General features: G+C 36.5%; 1 protein-coding gene across 1 annotated transcript in view; it reads right to left on the reverse strand.

The window, feature by feature from the left end:
• Positions 1–18,036, reverse strand: part of SUPT3H (SPT3 homolog, SAGA and STAGA complex component) — a 423,577-nt gene that overhangs the window by 65,622 nt on the left and 339,919 nt on the right. Inside the window, exon 11 of the mRNA XM_082847752.1 lies at positions 13,486–13,596. Coding sequence (XP_082703878.1) covers positions 13,486–13,596 — 111 coding nt within the window. The remainder of the gene's footprint in view (positions 1–13,485; positions 13,597–18,036) is intronic.

Here is an 18,036-nt window from a genome sequence, read left to right on the forward strand (position 1 = left end):
GCACAGGCTTAAGTTGCTCTGCGGCATGTGAGATCTTCCCGGACTAGGGCTCGAACCCGTGTCCCCTGCACTGGCAGGGTGACTCTTAACCACTGCACCACCAGGGAAGTCCCAAGACAATCTTTTTAAATGAGACTATATATATGTGTATGTGTATACATACACATACATATATAAATTATACCTATCTAAAACACTATATATACACACATGTATATTTTTTAATCAAAGTGACATGTTAATGGAAATACATTGCTCACATATCTGGCGCTGATTTCCTAACAACCGCAGTCCCCCACGTCTCTGAAAAGCACGCCAGGAGGATGACTGACTAAGCTGTGCAAATGTGACTGACATACTCCTGAGACATCTTTCACCTTGGCAGAAGACAGGGAGCCCCGCCCAAAGTTTTAGAAGTATAAATGAAGACTCCTGAGTGTTTTGGAATAAATACCTCCAGGCTTGGTGGGACCACAGCAAAGTAGCCTAGAAGCTCTACCTTTTGCTTCCAGTAGTTTGTGAACTATGACACTGAGATCTGTGTAATCCAAGTATTTGAAATGCTTCCACATCATTTCAAGTACAATCACGAAATTTAAAAATACTCCCCTATCACCACATGGAACAGAAAAAGAGCAGCTCTTTGCAAAGCTTTTTTAAGTGAGATATTTGCATGTCTAAAAGCTATTTTAAAAATTCTATCAGTATTGCTTTGCTCTGTCAGCACAGTACTGGCTTCCTAGTCAGCAAATTCACCGTAAGTATTAAGGTTACCCCCTGTGGTGATAGCTGGTAACCTGCAAGATCAAGTTAAACGGCATGTTCAGTGACCAAAGAACTCCTGGAAAATTAGTTCAAAGTGATGCATCATTTTGTCAAACACTCTTAAGAATTAGCTTTTCAGGATGTCTCTTCAGAAACATGAAACCCCTCGAAACCACTACCACAAATAGCCAACATTTAAAATAACTGCCAAGCCACCTGCTTTTCTCCAGGAAACATCATAAAACTCACAAGTTAACAAAAGACTTTACAAAGTCTCAGTCTTTCTGATGAAGTTTACTTATTTTGTTTGAGAGACTTTATTTCCCCTTCTCTGAGCAATGAAAAGTCCTCACATCAGATTCAGCTCAAGGCACAGACTTATGTGTAAAAGAAGGTCTCAGAACAGAAGGGGATGCTAAAGAACACTTCTTTGTCACTTTGGTCTTGGCACAGTGTTTCAGATGGTATTCATTTGGAATAAAGAGATCGATGACATAACATGCCCAATCCTCCTCTATAAGTGGCTTTACTAGAAGTGGGTAAGGGCAGAAAAACATAAATTCATCTGTCTGTAGGCAACCCCAAACATACCAGCTCGTCTTGGAGTAATTTAACCAGTAAGATGATTTAGAGGACAGTTCAGTGGCACCATTTTTGGAAAGTAAAAGCTTAGCAGAAGGAGCATAAATCAAAGGTGACTGGCAGGTAAAGGATATACGCAGCAATCAGCCAAACCACGTGCACACTGGCGCGAATTCAATAAGATCATTTATAAAATTTTTAAGTCAGGAGTACACAAAAGGGGGTCTGGTGCTAACTAAATCCACAGATAGCTTACATGCCACTGAAATAAACACTTCCAGATGCGGGTGTACAAAAACCTTTCACAGAAAGAAATGTTTTCTTTCATAAATCTGAAGGAGGGAGTCATAGCAGGGAAGGGCAGAAAGTCTGAAATTGAGACTGTGCTTCTTACAGATGGACGTGTTGTTGAGGAGGGAGTGTAGGGTGGGGATGAACTGCGCATAGCGCGTCTCCATTTAGAAGCATCACTACCATCCGTAAGACTGGATTCCTGTTAAAACAAGGGGAAAATGCTAATGACATATCATTTCATCAGTCCTCCAAAATCTGGTGACTGAGTCAGTGCTGCTCCCATTACTTCCCTTAGAGTTTCTTTTTTTGGGGGTGGGGTGGGGAAGAGATACTGGGGTCACACAGAGATGAAAGCCACTAATCAAAGTTTAGAAAAACGATGCTTTGGAACTTACACCAGCACAAAGCTATTGGAGGCATGGCTTTAATGACGAAAACATTTTCAAAATCTGCCTAGCTTATAGTCATCTTTCAGGAATGCGTGACCAAATTCATTAATGGATTAGAAAGTCAATTTGCTCATCCAAACAGCATAATAATTTGTGGGACTTTCTGGTCATATATCTAAACACTCCCAGAAGTTCAAACAGAAAGCTAGAATGTCTGTGTTTGTTTCCTTTTTTAGGTTCAGCTGAACTATGCATTGAGCTTTCCCCCCTTCCCCCAAGGAAGTCCTCTTGAAATTAGTTCTCTTGTTGAATCTTTAAACTTCATGCAAATTCTCTGTAAGCATCTGAGTAATGAATTTATTCTTGAGACTACTTCTAATTATCTGTTTTATGCATTGACCCAAATTACCAACTTGTCATCTACTATTCGTCTTTCGTTCAGGATCTTGTTCTACTTATTCTTTATGCCAAGTATCACTTGAATACATTCCATCTTCTCTGGTCTCAACATCACCGCCTCAACAGAGGCTTTTCTGCCCTCTTGCCTGCAATACTGCAGCGGCCACCCGATTGATCGCTCTGCCACTTACATCTCCTAACTCCAGTCCCTCCTCCATCCCATCAGCTGAGTTATTTTTTTAGAATACAAATTTGTTCATATCAATCCCTTGTTCAAAAACTCTAAAATCACTCCTTGATGACTGTATCCGTTGTTTAAAAAGAAATTTTCCAAACTAAATCTTACTGAAAACTCAATATTTATCAGAGATAAAAATTGATCTGTATTAATTAGGGAAAACTCTTTATTATTTTGCAGAATACCTGCAAAATAAGTCCGGGTTTCTGCGGAGCACCGTTAGATAACTGCTGGCCTGCGTCATGAAGGCCACATGACTCCAAGTCCCGCTCACATTGTCATCAGCCTCCCTTTGATGCTTCGCCTCCCCTCAGTGGACTCCTCGGTTCCTCACCTTGGCCCAAACAGCCATTCTGCTTTCCTGCATTTCCCCCCCTCTTCTTTCTGCCTGAATTATTTTTTCGCAATTCTCACTCATTTCCCTCACCTCTGTCTCATAAACTCAGTTCAAACGTCAGTGATCTGAGGAAGCTTCCTTGACTTCCTCAGGCAGATCTCGGTCTCCCCTGCGCCAGAGGCACTGTGTCCCGCCCCCCCACCCCACCCCACCCCCACCCCCGCAGCTACAGTGCCAACCACACGGCAGTGCTTATATACACATCTCCTTCACTAGACCGGAACACCCAGCTACTCATCTCCATATCCCATAGCCCCCTTTCAACAGATTTCTAAAACAACGCTTGGCAATCGTTCATTGAATTAATAAACGGAGATACCAGAGCTATAAGGATCTTAGGCCACGTAGGGATGTCACCACTGTCCTTCCACTTCTAAATCATGTCTACTTCTATCTTACCAATGAGGATTTGGCCACATGGACTGTCATTACCTAGTCCAAACTCAGAAAGCAAGTGCCGTCCTTTGTATGTGAAGGGTGTCTCCATCTCTCAGGAAGGCAGGTACTTTGCACTGTTTTTCGGCAGCTGCAGGGGACAGGCTGACTTGGAGCAGTATGGTCTTGCCTTGCCTCCTTATTCATTTTTTCTCTTAATCATTTGTGAGCTGGTTGTGTGGGTGAAAGATACTGCTGCCACCAAAAACGGAAGTGTAGTTAGTTTACCCACATGAGGATCAATCCCTAATGCTGTCTTCTTTAGACAGTGGCTTCAGAGAAAAGCACAGTGTGGAGCCTAGGCTGGTTTTCTTCCTCCTCTCCTCTCCTCTCTTTTTTCTCCTCTTCTCCCCCACCATCCCCTCCCCCCCCCCTTTTTTAAACACCAAAAGTTTGCTTCAATGAGCAATGTTGTCAACTATAACTTATTTACTTATTAGGCCCTTACCTAATTAGTCCAGAATACAGGCGTGGGTGTTTTAGGTTAGATCAGGAATGTAGAATTAAATCGGAGCCAGAAATATAGTCTCTAACTTCTCTCCTGGAAACTATAAAACCTGCACAAGTGTTTGCATTGGAATCGACAGGAACCTGTGGGCCAGGCTGTGAGCTTCAGGAGCCTGAGAGGCAACTCAGGTACTCCTTCCCTGGTATTTCCAGCAGCGGCACAGCTGCCCAACTGTCACCTTGAATGCACCTGGGCAAATTCAGACACTGACACTGGGCTCTGCCCTCGTGACCTCTGCCAACTAATCAGCCAAAATATTTCCAGATCTGGAGCGCCTACTCCGCGTTTTGGGTATATGCCCAGAACTGCAAATGCACTCCAGTCAGGTGGGAGAGCCTATCCAGGTGCCAGGGCAAGACTTAACATCTGACTGACATATGGGCTATGAATTTTCTCCTCTCACAGCTTGGGGTCATGCAGAGGTGGTGTGTGGGAGTGGAATATTTGATCTGCACATACAGAGCCAAGGGGATTTGGTTTAAATCAAATCATAATTAAAACACCCGTCAGGAAAACAAGGCATAATTATTTTTTTCCTGCATTTTTTTCCCTACCTTGGATACAGCCTTAAATATATGTTGGGCACAATAACAGCTAGGTATCAATTTCGTTTTTGGAAGGTGTAAACTTTCCACTTAAAACAATCCACTTATTATGTTGTAGGATTAACTCTGCAACTACATCAGTAAATTAAATGACAGTTCAATGATTATATTTGTGTGACTAAAGTGTATAACACTATTTAAGAAATCATCAAAAAGTAAATCATCTCCAGTTCAACAGGCTCTCATCATGGCTGTCTGGAGGGACTTTTTGTCACACTATCAATAAAACAGTACCCAAATGTTTCACTTAAACAAAACATGCTTATGACTGTCAGATGTTTCTGGCAATGGTTAATAAAGAATCTATCCCAATAAAACCATTGTGTTCTTTTCTAATATTCATCTAGTTTAGATATAAAATGTTAATTGAAAAATTTAAATGGTATTTTTGCTAGGTGAACCTGACCAATGTAATGTATTGAGTTTATGTCTAACTCAGTGTTTACAATCTTATTTATAGACTTAAAAGGAAAATTTCTTGCCATTTGCAGAGCATAATTTTTAAGTTTAGAAATATCTCAGCTTAGTTTAGTTCCTCCCAACTAATCTTCTTGCTGCTTTCATGAATTTGTGAGTTAAAAGAGTCCTTGATTTTTTTTTTTTTAAAGAAAAAACAATTTCCTTTCGGGAGTCACTCAAAATATTTTTCTATTCTCTCTTCATTCCCTCAGAAGACTGCAAAAACCTAGAAACCATAATAACACATTCAAATCTCAAGATGTGGTCCTTTTAGAATATTTTGCTCAAAAAGTTTCTCTTAGTTGTCAACTACTCCTTTCCTTGTACTCATGTTCAAATTCCTCTGTTCTCCATGATACGGCCTGCCGTTTACAATGCATAGAGATATGTTACCTTCTTGAACAACTTCAAATTCATGTCCCCCATTAGAGAACACTGATTGTCTCCTTTTCAAATTATATTCCTGAAAATTCTAGGATTCTCTGCAGGACTTTTAGGGGCCTCATAGATGTTTGACGAGAATGTCCATTTCCAATTTTTTGTGCTACTCGAAATAAAGGTTCTGTCATCTTCTGTTTTATATTGAACTTCCTGTAAATGTTTTGTTGTTTAGGAAATTATGTCTTGGAATTCTGGCCTGTTAGTTTTGTTGTTTGGTATTTAAAGCAGCCCAAATAAATCCTCTATGTAAAACCGTGCAAGTGAGTACGTCACCTTAGAGTGTATAGCCCATGCTGAACTGAATGTGAGGTCTTTACTGCTGATATAAAAGTGAAGGCAGAAAAAAGCAAAGTGTGTTTGAATAGTCCCTGTTTACTGAAGAGACAAACCAGCTGTTAATAACATCATAATTTTTAAAAATGGAACTGGATAACTCTTTGTAAACAAATTCACTGTCCCAATTTAAGGTGTTGCTGCAGAAAGTTCAAATGACATAAGATCTCTCTCGCCTTCTCCCTGCATTCTGCCTGATGATTAAAAAGCATTAACTAAACAGTTTTACAATGCAACATGATTATGCCAACACAGAATTATGATGCTGTGCTTACAACAGCAGAAAAAAGTATCAGTAATGAATTCAGCAAATTTGGATTCCACAGGCAAAGCAAAATAAACATGACCCTGAAACTTTAAACAAGTATTTTTCAGGGAAGGATTTTCAGGTGACTGAGATTTTCTTTATGACACCTTTGAATAGCTTATAGTGTTTTTAAGATACCTTAAAAATATTTCCAGAAAACCATGAAGAGTTATATACTGGATAAGAAATCCATATATTGACTCCCTTTAAACATTATCAGTTTAAAAATGTGAGCACTTGTTAGATACTGTTAGTGAAACAACTTTTGAGCAAAAAATTCTTACTATTTCTCTTTTGAGCCAAGACTATTGGAGGTCTGTGTAGATCGTTATTAAAAACTGCTGTATCTGTGAATGAAAACTTCTCAAATAAAGAGAAGTGCGTAAATAAAATAAAATATGGAAATAAAGTAGATACTGTGATGAATATAACATTACATCATAACTTTGATTTTCAAACACCTTCACTATTCGTATTGAATGAGATTTTAAGAGTGGATCTTCTACGTACAGAGTTGCTGGAATATTTGATAAAGAAACGCTTCTCTTATGGAGGTTTAATACCTCTTGCAACACTTGTCTTCTATGTAATGTAGTTTAGGAAATGCTATCTCACATTTTCAGGATAAGATTGCTTAAACAGTTAAGAATAGAGGCCAGTCTGCAAAGATGGAGTTTAATGAGGAGGATTAGTGAGAATTCATTGAAGCCTGTGGTCCCAGTTAACCACAGAGTATTTAGCTCCTGTCCACAGATAGAGCTCTGGTACTTACAATGTAACCTTCAGCTGGTTACTTGATTTTTCTCTAAATATCCGTTTTCTCATCTACAAAGTGGGGATAACAACACTCATCTTGCTGTGTTATAAGAATAACACAATGCAGGTGAAAAGTTTCTTTAAAAATATTATATAAGTTATTATTTGATCACCCAACACTTTTCTCGGATTCTAATGATTTTCTCTCCCAAATTCTTCTAATGTTTTTATTACCACATTTCAAACATTCTATCCCTAATTCTAAATTGAACACTGTGTTAGCTGAACCATATAAAATTTCTGATACTCAACTGTTTATGACCTAGGGAAACTGTTATTTTATATAATTTGACAGAATAAGTTTTGTAACTGTAATTTCCGCCCCACCTTATTTTAAAATTAAAAACAACTAAATTACAATATTTACATTTTTTTCTAGAGAAGGCCCACTTTTAGGGTATTCTTATATGATAAATATACCACGTTAATTTTTTTCTGAGAACCAGTGGCCCATAACTATGAAAAAGTACTCGGTTCCAACCTATAATGATAGACTTAGTACTTCCAAAAAATTTATTGAGAAATTCTTACTTCCAGTAAAAAACAAAATTCTTAAAAAATATTTAAGAATTCGTACCCAGTTTCTGCTTGGTATTTACATTTGAAAAGTACTCTAATATTTTGTGACATTTAATTTTCCAGGTTGAACACATAAAATGCAGACAAAATCTAATACACTCAAGACATAAGAATTATTCATGAATGTGAAATTCTAGATCAAAATAGTCAAAGCAATCTGCTATGCCATTTTTGTTTTGAAAAGTTTAATGTGAGGGATTCTTAAAGGAAATTTTTTATTTTGATCCTTATTTGTCTATTGTGAACACTTCTGAAGGACCAATGATATGAGAGCATCCCTAGCACCCCTAATAGACATATATACATCAAGCTAAATGGCCACAGTGGAAGAGCAGTCAGCTGAGAGTCAGGAGGCTGGATTCCAGGGTCAGCCCCGGCATTCACTTACAAGGTGCCACTGGGTACAAGGCAAAGCATCTCTGAGACTGAGTTTAACTGATTTTCTCAAGTCTTAGCCAGCTGTCTCACAATTTAATACAGTTGAGTGGATTTTGAAGCCACTCACTTTTAGGGATGCATTTAAGGTACCATTTAGATGAATGACCATGCTTAAATGAGAAATTTTATTGTTTTGCTATTCTACTTCAATAGAAAGACACCTGATAATATGTAAGCTTGGGGGGGGGGGTGAGATATTTTTCTACTGTGAATATCACTCAGGAGAAACTAAAATATATTTAGGCATTACACACGGGATTATGTCATCCCATTTGGTGTACACAGTTTGCTTTCTCTGGCTTTCAAAATTACAGACCTGGTTTTCTATCGGCCATTTCCAGCACTTCTCGCTGAGCGCTGGGATTGGGCTTCAGAGTAGGTAACCATGGGCACCACCCACTGCTTGTACACAGCAAGGATCCAGATAAAACACATGTCTGACCATCTTTTTCATGATAGACAACACAGTCCACTGGGTTACTCTTTGGGGGTATTTTCTCTGAGAGAAAAAACAAAATGCTCTAACTATAAAAGTCTACTTCATTCTCAAAATTTTTAAATGCTTCTTCCTTCTAGACCCACATAATTATAAGAATTTTTTTAAAAAAACCATTACCAAAAGCATTTGAATTTTTAGGCTGCAAGAAAATACTCTTCAGTTAAATAATTAAATTTAATTAAAACAATTAAATACCAGTTAACTGTCTGATAGGACAATCATTTAAAGCTTTCGCTAAACGTTTTTTTTTAGGCCCTGAAGCTCTTTTTAATGTAAGTTTTATTTTACCCTTTATTTTTCTATATTTTCTTAATTTTCTAACATCCTAGCATTACTTTCATAATCAGTAAAATGAGGAAATTTGAAAAACTGAGAAAAATGAGGCCAGTAATAATTAATGTTTAAAAAATTATCACCAACTTTGATATACACATCAGTCTCTGAAAACCTTTTTTGGTAACTTACACAAATATATAAATTCATATAAACTGAATGTGATGCAGCTTTATAAATCTGAGGCCGTGCTGTCTGTTCCTTAGATTTCTATTTCACAGGAGCTAGTATGCAAAAATCCAGTGGAAACTATGTACACTCAGTTACCAAGACCTTATTTTTTAACATGACAGTGGTGATAAAAAAAATCCGTGAAAGTTCCTCAACCACGATTAATTCAAAAAGTGAAAATGAACATTAATTTATTCTCAGGAACAATAATCTTTAAATAGTATTTAAGTTTTAATGGTATAAATTGTAAGTCTGTAAAGAAATCACATTATAATTCGAGTTTTAGTTTCTTCTAGCATTACAAAGTGAGGCCTCTGTGTTTGTTTGTATGTCTGTGTGGTTGGTGGTGGGGGGAATGGTTTCTACTTTAGTCTGTTTGTATCCTTATCTGAAACCTTTTAGAAAATATACTACAGCTACTAGTGCTATGATGACTTCCACTATTATTAATATAATACATTAAGAGCTTACCACTCAAGTTCATAGTACTCGTTGGATTCTATCATGAGGTAGGTTCTATTCTACCAGAGACAGGTTAAGAAACTTCCTTACGCTACTTTGCTAGTAGGTGCAGAGCTGGGATCTGAATCTGGGCAATTTGGCTCTAGAATCAACAGTCTTAATCACCACACAATATAACCTCACGTAATGCCAACTACGATGAGTAAAAGGACAAGATAAGATGACAAGCATCAAAATGGCTTAGGACACCCACAGTTTGCATAAGTACTCTAAAGTAATGACTACACATTACAGACTGAAGCGATTTTCAGAATTATTTAGGAAAAATTAAATAATAAGCAAAAGGTAAACTAGTCTCTTTAAATGTTCTTTAGCATGTGTATATGGAAGATCAGGAATACAGGGGTGGGAACAGTTGCAAAAAAATCTAATGAAGAGCTTAATGTCAGGAAAATTACTTTAATCTTCTAGGTATGATACTCTCTTCTGATCTTCTGCACAGGATTAAGAATAAATAAGAACACAGAAAAGAAATAAGTCATCGATTAAAACCAACATGCCAAAGACAGCATAGTTATAATTGGTTGAGTGGGGATGGGTAGTTTATAAGTGTCTCCATAGTCCTCATATGAGTGGCAGGAAACTGATGTTTCCGCCATGAGGCCCCTTCTGTCTCCACTCCAGCAGCTACTCAGTGCAAAAGCATTGTTTGTACTCTTTTCTCCCCTCCACCTAATGTGGCTTTAATTATTCCTTTCTTCTATCATTTCAACTAATTCCCAAGGGGAAGAACTCACTTACAATTCTTTATACAATAAATTGTATTCCTGAATTTGATCATCGAAAGTCATACAGTAGAAGACAGAATGACGCCTCACCAAAAGCAAATTTTTCTTGGCTTATTGATTGATGTTGGAATTTAGCCGCCATGTAACCTACTGGTTCAGTCATTTTAATTCTCCAAATCAATTTCAAATTATTGGGAATTAGCTATATATCAATCAAGTTACAGATATTCTAAATTAGACATCTCATTTATATATACATTAGACAAGCACTTGAGATTTAGAATGAAATGCTGCAAAGACAAAATCTCTGTTTCAAAAATGTAAACTAGTTATTCATGGCCATTTTAGTTTACAAAGGAAATTTTGTACTGGAGGTAAGTTAGTTCAGCCTTTCTGTATAAAAATTCAGTCTCAGTCTATGATTGCTATAGACACAGCCCACATGCCTCCTCTCAGGAGCCGCAGCTCAAAGCCTAGGAAGCAAAGTGTCCCCAGTGCAGCATAAAGTATCGTCTCAGGGAGTGGGCACCAGGGAACTCAGCATCAGCATCTCCCCAGCATCAGGAGCACCTCCTTTTAGCACTGAAGGTAGGAGGGATCCAGGACAGGTGTTCACACTGTTAACATACACAGTCTGCAAATCTATTCTACTTTAAAGAGAATTTTTAACTTTAAAAGGCAGATTTAAGTATTGTAATATATACCAAGAAACTGTGTCTGCCTCATCCTACTACTCATGACATAAAATGGAATAGGTATATTCGGCCCTGTAGGCTGGGCAAATTCTTATAACTCCAGGTAATGGAGTAGACTTTTCAAGGTGGGTCCTTTCCGAGGAGTGATGAAAACTCAGTGCCCTTCTGTGGTGGAGTTCCTTCTCATCTGCTGTTGATTTTGCTCGTCTGCTCTGGTAGCAGCTAAGTGAACCTTCAGGACCATGGCTTATTTGTTCTATTTTCCAGATCTATTTAAACTAAGCATTTTAAAATTGCATTATTAGTTTTAAAAACCATATTGGTTATATGTTTGTTAGACAAAAATTAGCTTAAACTATATCTGAATATATATATTCTGAATATTTCAAGTATACTTCCTGACCATATACTACAATCTTAGATTATAAAAGCAATAATACATGAGTAATAGAGCATCAGGTTAGACATGGAAGAATGAATACACATGTACACACACACACACACGTCATCAACCAAGATGGTTCTCAAGTGATCTGTCCAGTCTTTTTAAAAATAAAAAAACTTGAAGAATTAAACAGCTACCACTGCCACCACTTCCTTTTGAGGAAACATCACAGATTCATGATTAGGAGATTTTCCCCTTACATTAGATATATTTTCCTTTATTTAATTTTATCCATTACTTTTAGTTACCATTTTAGGTTATTTCTCAAAAATCCTGTTTCCCCTTGCTACCCTTTAATTACTTCTAGATATTATCGACTCTGTCTTTTTCTTCTCTCTCTGCTCCACTGCCTCAGCCTATTAGTCATTATTTGGCTCGTATCTATGGATTTGATATCTTTAATCCTTTGTTATAAATTGGTTCTCTCAACTTCAGTTGGTTCTTAAATTCTTCCAATCATCTCATATTTTTCTAAATTTCATCTCTTTTGGCTTATTGCTTTAAATAGCCTCACCTGTCATGTAGGAAAAAATAAAACAAGAGATATTGATTTCATTGTTTTCAATTGTAATAATCTAAAACCATTCATGCAAAAGGATATATTGCTTAATCAGCAACATATGATTAATATAAATAAGATAAATCACGTTCTTATAATATATGACAAATTTAAGATATTAATCAGAAGTAAAAATAATTGTCACCATTACAAAAAGCTTCTAGAGACATATATAAAAAGCTTTGACACATTCTTGCTGTCACACGGAGAATGCATACAATTAACAATAACAATGAAAACAAAGAATGGTAAGAAAGCATTCTCTTTAACTGAAACATAAGAAAAAAGGAGATGTTATAATTTGGAAGAAATCATGACTCCTATCAACAGATAATAGTAAAATCCACTCTTAGGAAAAAACACATATTATTTTATGTACATATATATGTGTAATATTATACATATATATTCTGCTTTAGTATGTTAAAGCAGATGTGAGTCCACAAAAAAACCAAACAGGGCTTCCCTGGTGGCGCAGTGGTTGAGAATCCGCCTGCCAATGCAGGGGACACGGGTTCGAGCCCTGGTCCGGGAAGCTCCCACATGCCGCGGAGCAACTAAGCCCATGTGCCACAATTACTGAGCCTGCGCTCTAGAGCCCGTGAGCCACAACTAATGAAGCCCGTGTGCCTAGAGCCCGTGCTCCACAACAAGAGAAGCCACTGCAATGAGAAGCCTGCACACCACAACGAAGAGTAGCCCCCGTTCGCTGCAACTAGAGAAAGCCCGTGTGCAGCAACTGAGACCCAATGCAGACAAAAAAATAAAACAAATAACAAAAAAACAAACAAATGGTAAATCCTACTGTTCGTTAGTCATAAATCAAACCTAACTTTCTGAAAATCAAACCAATTCCTTATAAACAGAGAAGGACTTGGAGAAAGTTATACTGACATGAATAAAGATTTTTTTAAAAAGGGCCACAAGATGAGCACTTAATTAAAACACACACACACACAGACACACACACATGGACACACACACTTTCTTTAGGCTGTTGAAATATAAAGTCTTTAATTCTCCATTAAAAAAAAAAACAAAACAAACCTTGATTATAAGCTTTAAAACTATTTGAAGATGTGGAAGACTGTCTGCCTTTCAGCCTACTTCAAAGCCAGTAAAGAAATCATTTCTTCTTCTTCCAACTCAAAGTATGTTTAGGAGCAGAACATCTGATAGAAGTGGTATTGCCAATCTAACCAATTTTAAAATATAAAGTGTTTCTAGCAATATTTGGATACATATAATTTGACAAAAAAAGTTTTATAAACCTAAGCTTTAAAAAATAGAAAATATAAGCCCCAACAAAAAAAGCATAATTTGTAATTGAAAGAAAATAATATTTTGTAGAAAAAAAGTTGTCCTTCCAAAAAGAGACAAAAATGACTAACTTTTATTTCCCAAGAGAATTATGCCACTTTTATACAACAAAATTACAGTCACCACAAATTGCTTTCAACAATTCCACTGCTGCTTCATTTGACCACTTGAAAATCAAAATTCTTTCAGATTATAAATATAACTTTTTATAACTCTGTTATTACGTACTGTGAATGGGGAAAGGGGGCCAATCTTGTGGCCGTAGCGTCGAACGGCCTCTCTGATGTGGCAGGGCTGGATGGCATCGCTGTGAGCCTCAACACCACAGGCCGCAGTGCTCTGCGACAGAAAAACACATAAATTGTTACTAAATCAAAAACACACAACAGAACTACAGTGTATAAAATATGAAAATAAACTTTCATAAAATGGACGGTTTTTTCCCTTAGGATGCACATCATTGCTGCCATATACTACATCTAAAAAAAAATTCCATTAACAAATCAAAGATGACTTTTACATGACCCCTTCCTAGCAGACCAACCAAATGCAATTTTTATGCCCCCAATATTTCACCTAGGTCTACATGTCAAGGTACAGAAGAATACAGCCACTTGCGTGCAGATGAAAAGTGTCACAGGGGCTTGCTGAAAGAACCACAGGAAACTATTTTTTTAAAAAACATTTAAACATTTTTTATTATAAATGTTTCTTGGGAGCCTGTTGGACATATTTCTGAAATAACTTGAGGGTCATCAATTTTAAAATTAAAAATGTAAAATTGCTATATATTTATTTATAATACTGTGGACCGTCATAAAAGATCATTTCAACTTGGTTCCTAGTTTTCTAGGTATCCTCCATGCAGAAACAAAATAAAACAAAAACTTTCTATTTTAATCTGCCTCATCTGTGAAAGGCAGGTTTGAGAGTACAAAGAAACACAAGAAACAGAAAGATTATTTGCAATAAGACTATGGATATCAACTCAAGAAATGTGTGCAACATGATTTAAAAAAAATAAAATAGGGGCATTATAGTCTCATGATTCAGTTGTAGGCTCTGGCTTCCCAAATACCTGGGTCCAGATCCCAGCCATATCAGTTACCAGTTCTGTCAAGTTATGTAATATCTCTGCACTTTAGTTTCCTCATCTGTAAACTGGATAATAATTATAATTGCTCTATAGGGTTGCTGTGAAAATTAAATGAGTTGATATGTGTAAACCACTTAGAACGGTGCCTGACACGTTAGCTATTAACAACATTAGGCTATTATTTACATTAAAAATGGAACCTCCATGTTCTTGAAATGATAAGCTAATTTACTTAAAAGTGCAGTGGATACCAGATGCCAGGTCATCAACATTAAAGAATCAAGAGAAAGAAATAGCAGCCTGTGTGCTACTATAACTCTGGTCTAGAGGTACCACTCTCAGAATTCCTTATAGGAGTATATCTAGTACAACCTCTAGGGATAGCAATTTGGCAAATCTTATCAAAATGAAAAAAACACAACTCTTTTTGACCCAATAATTTCACCTCTAAGAATTTATCCTACGGACACATTACACGGTACAAAATAATAGATAGATAGATAGATAGATAGATAGGTAGATATTCACCGCTGTGCTATCTGAATTCATGAAGCAAATGTTCATCAACGAGAGAACAATGAAGTCAATTATGATACATTCATTCAGTGCAACAGAAACCACAGCAACACCAAAAAGCATGAAGCAGTCCCATACACATTCCTGTGGAGGTATCTCTAAGATACACTGTTGGAAAAAATACTAGGTGACCAACTGGATAACTATGTTAACCAGCTGTTTTTTCAAAAAAAGCTGAACATTATATGCTCATTTAAGCTTAGAATATTTCCACAAAGGTACCCCAAAAATCAGTAACAGTGCTTATCTCTTGTAGTATAGGTGGGTGTCTGGAGGCCATGGGTTAGAGGAAATATTTTTCACCGTATATCCTTCTGTACCTTTTAAATATACTTTTTGTGCTTCTTCTATTATAAACTAGTAAAATAATTGTAAAAATTCCTGTGAAGAGCATCAGCTAATTATCCAAGCTGAACCTGAAATAAGACTTAAAATATAAAACAAAACAGATCTTGATTATTTTTATTATTTTAACAAGATTTGAAATAAGCCAGATAGGAATTTACTCTAGGCTATCTTTCTCAATTTCATTCCAACAATACCCTAAATAACATATCAGCTATGCCCACAATAACAAGGATTAAGTTATCTTAACCCCTCACTTTGGCACTCATATAGAAGTGCACACACAGAGTTTTTTCTTTTTCTCTTTCTTTCTTTTTTTTTAAATTGTGCTTTCCTGATTCTCATTCCAAATACTTTGTTTCAGTTGGAATATATTAGAATAAATGCAATTATCAGGTACCCAGTAAGGCTAAAGACTCTTCTGTTAAGTCCACTTGGCTCCAACATGTGAACATGACTAATACAGACTCATGATCTGCTAGGGATAACAGATACTTGTGAAGTTGAGGCATTCTACTCATTTGTGGAAATGAACGCAAATAAGTAGCTGGATTTGGAATCTAAAGTTAAGTTTTCCAGTGGAAACTCAAGTGGAAACACAAAAGGGGGACATCAAGAGGGTCAATAACCTGCAGACTAAGTGGGTGGGGAGTCCTTCCAGCGCATTCTTCTGTGGAAGCTCCTTTCTGCTTGAAGATTGGATTTATTTTTCATTTCTTTTCTCCATGGCCAATGGAGAGTCTACTCGTCCTCTACTTTCCCCAATAAATTTGGTTCTGGTATAGAACATTTTGGTCAAAATCTCTCAGAACCTCTGGCATGGCGATCCAATGGGACTTGAGCACACTGAAGTAGGAAGCATAAGTTAGAAACGACTTGTGGTTGCTATTTGTAAGATGTGGTAAGACGTAAGCCAGGCCTGTTTGAATCATGTTATCGCTGCTAAAAAGAAGCTAACCTACATAAAAATAAAAATATTCACTTTTGTGAAAAATGTCATTAAAATTTCTATCTTGCCAGTTTCAGGTTTACCTGCTATAATTAAGCAACTGCAAACATCAGAATAAGTTACTATGTGCACTTCTACACTTTCCTGATTTGCCTATTGAGTTCTTTGGAAGGAAACCTTTAAATCTGAAATGTTGTATTCGCGGTATGGTTTCTACCGCAATAAGTATCTTCTCATTTCTGTAAATATCTAGTCCCTCACCAAGGTACTCGAAATCTGTTTAAATTCAAAATTCATATTAAGTTTAGAACTTTTACTTCAGCAGTGACTTCATAAATCTTGTAATAGTCTTCAAAATTGTTACAGGATTAGCGTTAAATTTGTGTATTTGCTACCTAATATAAAAATATTATATGTTATAAATACATATAAAGAATATTATATTTATGTACCAATTCAGCTTTCTCATTCTGCTTGTGCCCACATTATAGAATATTCTTTAAGTTTTCAAAAATGAAACCCACATGTCTGAAAAAATACTGAGTGCTGTTGTCTATAGTGTGTTTGTCAAAATCTCTGTGGGGACTAAACTCTTTATTTCCTAAAGTAAAGTACAAGGTGCTTCATAAAGTTCTTCATATGTCAGGTACTCTTCCTCTTGGCTGCATTCATACTCCATTCTTGTATTCTTCCATTTCATTTTTATTTATGTCTTTTTATTCAGAAACTGCTGCTGGGTATTGGAAGCTGAAGTATCATATAGAGTCCTCCATGCTTCCCACATTTGAGTATTGTCCCTCTGCTTGTACTTACTGGCTTGTATTGAATAAAATTCCCCGACAGCTTGAACTCTCAACTGTGGTACAAGAAGTTACATTGAAACTTTGGTTGCCCCAGGATCTCTTACAAAAGTCTGTACCTCTCCTGACTCTTTTCTTCTGAACTTAAGAGTTGTTGGGAAGAAACAGCTTTTAAAGAAATTTTTATCCTTTCTCAGCCTTCCCCTTGCCGGTAATCTAATATTTAAGAAGGACCTGGAATCTCAGATAATTGCCTCTTATTCTTTTCACATCCATAATGGTGGACTAGATCTTTTGTTAAACTTGAAACATTAGATTTTACAGAGGAGTAATACGTATCTCAGGTTAGAGCAAGTGAAAGGTTAGTAGCACTATTACTGACTTCTGTCGCTCACCGACCACATGGGTTGATGTATGACTTCTTTCTCCTCACTCTTGTACATAGAGCTCTCTCAGTGCTTTGTGTCTATAGAGGACTTCTTTTCCGATGAAGTTGGGCCATTCTTTGGCCAAAGGCTATAGCATAATACAGTTAATTTTCTCATTTCAAAACTTAATTGAGATGTTAAATTTGTCATTCTATATAACTAGGAAGAGATTTTTTTTTAACGAAGGAAATTAAAACTATAAAAGGTATTGAAGAGAAGACAAGAAAGAATCACCAAATTCAAGGATTCATAATTATAAAATTTAGAAAAAAACACACTATATTATCTAATCTAAACTTCCCCAACTCCTTCCCTACGTTATAGATGAGAGAGTGAAGATAAGGGACACTCCCATGATTAAAATGATAGTATTAAGATATGGTTATACATCAAATCCCTTGGCTTCTAGTACGCATAGCTAGTATATAATAGAGGCTTTATTATTTTACGTAGAATGAACTGTACCATGTTACCAACATAGCTGAGGTTTCCAGTGAGTAAAAATCAACGTATAGCAAGAGCTTGAACGTAGAAAGATGTGGATGAGTAAATAGAGAAAAAATTAATTATTTTATGTATGCATAA

Source organism: Leucopleurus acutus (assembly GCF_964270905.1).
Source record: "Leucopleurus acutus genome assembly, chromosome: 10".
Classification (NCBI taxonomy): Eukaryota; Metazoa; Chordata; class Mammalia; order Artiodactyla; family Delphinidae; genus Leucopleurus; species Leucopleurus acutus.